At 40.0% G+C, this 6,000-nt stretch overlaps 1 protein-coding gene across 20 annotated transcripts in view; it reads left to right on the top strand.

Moving 5' to 3' along the window:
• Positions 1-6,000, top strand: part of LOC116096585 (microtubule-actin cross-linking factor 1) — a 353,064-nt gene that overhangs the window by 204,037 nt on the left and 143,027 nt on the right. For all 20 annotated transcript variants that reach the window (XM_031378560.1, XM_031378576.1, XM_031378580.1 and 17 more), the window contains 6 exons: positions 887-1,013; positions 1,767-1,950; positions 2,287-2,456; positions 2,709-2,887; positions 3,694-3,832; positions 5,469-5,662. In XM_031378560.1, coding sequence (XP_031234420.1) covers positions 887-1,013; positions 1,767-1,950; positions 2,287-2,456; positions 2,709-2,887; positions 3,694-3,832; positions 5,469-5,662 — 993 coding nt within the window. The remainder of the gene's footprint in view (positions 1-886; positions 1,014-1,766; positions 1,951-2,286; positions 2,457-2,708; positions 2,888-3,693; positions 3,833-5,468; positions 5,663-6,000) is intronic.

The following is a 6,000-nucleotide window of genomic DNA, read 5'->3' as shown; positions in this document are numbered from 1 at the left end:
TTTCAAGCAGGGTTTCTCTGTGTAGCCCTGGCTATTCTGGAACTCACTGTGTAGACCAGGCTGCCCTCGAACTCAGAAATCCACCTGTCTCTGCCTCCTAAGTGCTAGGATTAAAGGCGTGTGCTACCACTGCCCGGCAAATTTTTTTTTTTTTTTTTAAGTAACTGACATCCTGATGTCTAATTTCCTGTTTTATATTTTATACCTCATATTTTCTTCTTGCCTAGAAGACACTTGAGATAACTCAATGGTTTGAGTATATGCGTGTTTATCTGTAAGCCATTTTGGATGCAAATTGAAGTAGGCCTGGGATGTTTACCTTGTGTTGCTATTGTTTTAACTATTTCAGCATGTTTTGACTAGGTAGAGCACAATAAATCACTTTTAAGAAGTGTCGATACAGTTTTCCAACAGTTCTAAAGGGAATATTTTTTTTTTAAAGATTTATTTATTTATTATATGTAAGTACACTGTAGCTGTCTTCAGATGCACCAGACGAGGGCGTCAGATCTCATTATGGGTGGTTGTGAGCCACCATGTGGTTGCTGGGATTTGAACTCACGACCTTCCGAAGAGCAGTCGGTGCTCTTCCTCGCTGAGCCATCTCACCAGCCCTAAAGGGAATATTTTTATCTCTATTCTTTGTATTCATGCTTTCCCCGTCATTTTTTTTCTGTCTGGCTTCTTGTAATCATCTTATATTCAGGTAACTTTTATTCTACTGGAAGTATATTCTGACATAATTCCATAGACATTCCAAATCAAATATCAATAAATCCCAAAATTATCCATGTGATCAAAACTAGTTCTCTTTTCCCTCTTAGCACACAGCTCTATCTTGCAGTCACTTCTCTGACATGCAGTTTGTTATTTCTGTTGTTTCTAGGGTGGAACAGTCTTACCAGAAGGTGATGGCCCTTTGGCATCAGCTACACATTAACACCAAAAGCCTTGTCTCCTGGAACTACTTGCGAAAGGACCTTGATGCAGTGCAGTCCTGGAACTTAGAAAAGGTAATCAGGAAGCTGTTACCACTGACTGACGACCAGTTGGTAAGCTTCATCACAAGTAGTTCTTTCATTTCTGAAAGTTTCCCGCAGACCAATGAGGTACAGTTGAGTCCACGATGCTATTTCAGGATTAGGGACCTAAGAGCCTTAGCAACTAGCAGCTTGAGAGGTAAAGAAATGGCAGATGAAAGTAAGAGATTGCAATTTTCTCACTGTGTGGAGAAGGTGCCACCCTTGTATAAGAATACACAGAGTATAGAGTGCATGACCACTAGTCTACTTTTATTAACGTACATCCAGACTGTAAGTAATGGCATACCTCTGCGATCCTAGCCCCTGGAGTTGAGACTGGAGGATGATGAGTTCAAGGCCAACATAGATTATATAGTAAGACTGTGAATGTGGGAAGGACAAGAACATTGTGCAGTGGAGTTTGAAGGATAGTATGGGATGGGGTTGCTACTAATATTTAGATTGGAGTGTTGATTATATAGATGAATTTGATTATTGAAAATCATCATGTTTACAGTAATTATTTATTCATTCATTTGAGACATGGTCTCACTCTATAACCCTGGCTGGCCTGGAACTCACTCTGTCTGTTTTTGTCTGTCTGATGGTGGGATTAAAGATATCTGCCATTATGCCCAGCTGATTTGTACATTTTTGAATATATGTTTATAGAATTAATAAAAAAGAAAGGAGAGAGAAAGTGGTATTTTTCTGTTCTAAACAAATGTATTCTATTGTCTTTAGCTTCGTTCCTTAGCAGCAGGAGAGTGTCACCAGGTTATGAAGAATCTCCAGGCCCACTATGAGGACTTTCTGCAGGACAGTCATGACTCTGCCCTCTTCTCTGTGGCCGATCGCTTACGAATAGAGGAGGAGGTGGAAGCTTGCAAAGCCCACTTCCAGCACCTGATGAAATCAATGGAGAATGGTGTGTGCAAGAGGCAGAGGGAGGGAGAGTGGTAAAAAGAAAGCCCTGAAGGGTGCTGACAGTCTCCAAATATAGAAAATCTTACAGAGATGAATGCTCAAAATCATACTGTGGAATCGGATACTTTGGTTGTTAATGATAATCAGCCTGTCACATTTCTTCAGAACCTTAATGCTAATGTGTAATGCAGGAACTCGAAGGTCAGGCAGGATATTTCCAAAGTAAGATCTTGCTTTCATCAATGAGATTTCTGATCTGCTGGAGCCAGTGGTGCCATTTGTCTTAGCTCTGTTGTCTTCAGGTGGAGCTTAGTGATCTGTGCTTGTGTGTTCACAGAGGACAAAGAAGAGACTTTGGCCAAGGTATACATCTCAGAGCTGAAGAATATCCGACTACGCCTGGAGGAGTGTGAGCAGAGACTGCTCAAACAAATTCAGTCTCCAGCCAGCTCTAAGACTGATAGAGATGCCAGGCAAGACATCGCACTGAGGATTGCAGAGCAGGAGGTGAGCTGCAGGAGAGAGAACAACTCCTTTCAGATTGAATTAGGAAGTAAACATGTGTGGCTTCTAAGAAGTGAGGCAAAAGGCTTAAGGCAGCCCTGCTGAGGAATTTACCCATCCCTGCAGCCTGTGGAAGAGTGGGATTCAAACTTCAAATATATAATTGAATTGATTCATTTCCAATTGCAAATAGGACTACTTTCTAACATTTTTCATTTGTTTCTCCATCTTTGTTGTGCATTTTGTTTCTGATAGCACATGCAGGAGGGCTTGCAGCATTTGAGATCTGACCTGGATGCTATTTCTGTGAAATGCAACGTCTTTCTCCAGCAGTCTGTATCAGGCTCAAGTGCCACAACTCTGCGCTCAGAACTGAACCTGATGGTAGAGAAGATGGACCACATCTATGGTCTGTCTACTGTCTATCTGAATAAGTGAGTACCATGTCTATGATCTCTCTACTAGCAATCTGAATAAGCTGAAGTTGTGGATCCAAAGGGCAGCCATTTTCTATTGAGATCATTCAATGAATGACCCGGAAAGACTGCAGGTCTTGAAGAGTAGGTGTCTAGGCTGAGAAAGCTTGGCTTTAGTTCCTAAGGAACATGGAATAAATCTATTTGGACTACAATAACAAATGTCAGTGTTATGGGTGATGAATAAACTTGAATTGTGTTTCTTGACTCAGTTTATTTGATTGGATACCTCTGGAAACAACACTTAAAGATAGTAAGGAAAACAGAAAGAGACAAAGAGTTAAAACTATACCACACATTAGTGTTTGAAACTCTTTTCTCACTCATCCATCTCTTCCTATAGCTTTGAGCAATGGCAAATCTTAGATCCTGAGGTTTCTAGTAGACTTTTTGCCTCGCTCCTTCTTGCTACCACAAATGGCCTATCCCAGTGCCACTTAGAATTTCACTCTGAATTAACTTAAACCAACAGTATGCATGATCAGGTTTTCTCATTTTTACAAAAGCTTGTCATCATTTAATGTGGTAAAATTGATTTAGGCAATTGTAGTTTGTGAGCTTAAGTGATCCACATTTTAAAACTTAATGTTAAGGTGGGCATGCTGTGGTCCAGTCTGTGGTAGGGAGAGACTTGTGGATCACTGAGTTCAAAGCTAGCCTGGTTCATTGAGTAAGCTCCAAGATAGCCAGGTCTACATAGAGAAATCCTGTCTCAGTGGGAAAAATATAAAGTGCTAAAGAAGGAGTTGATTTTATCCCCACAGGTTAAAGACAATTGATGTTATAGTACGTAGCATACAGGATGCTGAACTCTGGGTCAAAGGTTATGAGATCAAGCTGAGTCAAGAAGAAGCAGTGCCAGCAGACCTCTCAGCTCTGGAGTCCCATCGAACCACGTTACAGGTTAGTTCTCTAGTTTCTTAAGAACTTGATTCACACCAACTCCTTTTGTAATTTAAAACAAAAAACTTCACAGGTCTAAAGTTTTCTATAAGTCAGTTATTTGTTTTTTATTCTTCCTTTCAAAAAGTAGAAGATAGATTTGAGGTTTTTTTAATCATAAGCAAAAGCTAGTAGATCATTTTAGGCAATCAACCAAGTTGTGATACACAATTTTAAAATAAAGTTACAGTTTTAAAAAATTTGTTTATAAAGTCTAGGACAAGCAAATTATGTTCTCATATTTTTTTTTCAAAGAACAACCCTATATTCTGGAGATGGATTCTTTTCCTCTTACTCAAAATATTCAATATGTAATGCTAATGCCCTCAACATCATACAAATCAAGAACAAATTTAAAATGTTTTACTCTGGAAAGCTGTCCATAGTGGTATATGCCTGTGGTCCCAGAAACTGAAAGGAAGGAGAGACAGGAGCATCAGGTCATCAAGGTCTTCTTTAGCTACTTTGAGAACTAGCTGATAAAGTGATAGCTTTTTTTCTTATGTAAATAGAATGCAAATCAAAGATGTAACCAGTTGTGATTCATTGCAAGTAATGAAGTGTAACTAACTCCTAAGCGCAACCATTTGTATCTTATATATCAGAATTACTTTATGGTTTGAAAGCACTTTGCACACACATTTGTATCTAAAGGATGTAATTACAGGATATAGTGGTAATGTTTTAAAACATGAACCTCATTTTAAAAATTGACTGCTATGGTATTTTTTAATGATCAGCTTTCCTGTTTGTTGTAAGGCTAAGTTAAGAAATAAAAAGTTAATGAGAAATGAAAAAAAAGAAGTTGATTCACAATCGCTTTGGGTTAACAGAGGATTCAGGGTGGGCGACTTGACACTGAGTCATGCTTGCACTTGAATTAGGCACAGTGCTGTTTTAATGTATTTTAGTAATGAGTTAGTAAAAGCGGAAGAGAAAAGGCTAAAAGGGAAGAGAAAGAAAGCCTATTCTCCTGTCCAACCATGGCTTATTTGAACATACCCAAAATTTATATCAAATAACGTTAAAAGACTTTAGTGTGACGTCATCAGACTCTCCCGAGCTGATGGGAGAATTGAATAGGGGAGGGATTTTTGTCTCTTGACAGATGAGAAAACTAAGACCTAGCCAGCACAGAATTTTGCTTGGTCTCAAAGATAATATGTAGTAAAGTCAGGTTTAAAACACGAAAAACACTGAGCAGTGGTGGTGCACAACTTTAATCCCAGCATTTGGGAGGCAGAGGCAAGCAGATTTCTGAGTTCGGGGCTAGCCTGGTCTACAGAGTGAGTTCTAGAACAGCCTGGACTACACAGAGAAACCCTGTCTCGAAAAATCAATCAATCAATCAATCCAATCAATCAATCAATCAAACAAACAAAAACCTCACAAAAAACTATCTGCACATTTCCCCATCTGGTGTCCTGGGCTCCTATTTGACATTCTTGCCTCTGCCTTCCCAGTGTGCATCAGGAAAGCTGAGCCTGTCCTCAGCAGAGGCCTTTCCTGGGCCTGGTTTCCATTGCAAACTCTGTCCTTTTGCTTGCCTCAGTCTTTTAGCAAGTAAAATGTTTAACCTGTTTGTTGTGTTTTCTAGCACTGGCTCAGTGATGTGAAGGACAAGAATTCGGTGTTCTCCATCCTGGACGAGGAAATCGCCAAGGCCAAGGCAGCGGCAGAGCGGCTCCGGCCCCCGGCGGCAGAACCAAGCTTGGATCTGGAGCGTTATCAGGAGAAAGGGTCTCAGCTACAGGAGCGCTGGCACCGTGTTGTTGCCCAGCTGGAGACCCGGTAAGGGGTTCAGGCTTAAACAAAATCAGCTATTAACTTATTTTAGCATTCATGCTCAAAAGTAGGAATTCATTCAGAGTGTGGAATTTTAAAATAGCATGGATCTTGAACATAATAAGCCCCAGAAAAAAATTGAAATCATCAATTGTAAGGCAGACCCAAATCCCAGCACGTATGTTCCATCATTAGGCTACAACGCTAGCCCAAAGCTTATTTTTGAGAAATTTTTTTTTGGAAGGAAAAACAGCTTTGGAAGGGACACAGATGAAGATGAAGCAGTAAGGTAGGAGAGAGAGAGATCCATTTAACCAACTAGATCAGTTAAATCAACCTGACAA

The sequence above is a fragment of the Mastomys coucha genome, unplaced genomic scaffold, assembly GCF_008632895.1.
Source record: "Mastomys coucha isolate ucsf_1 unplaced genomic scaffold, UCSF_Mcou_1 pScaffold18, whole genome shotgun sequence".
NCBI lineage: Eukaryota > Metazoa > Chordata > Mammalia > Rodentia > Muridae > Mastomys > Mastomys coucha.
Note: the sequence above shows the minus strand (reverse complement) of the source record. Positions and strands in the feature narration are given on the sequence as shown.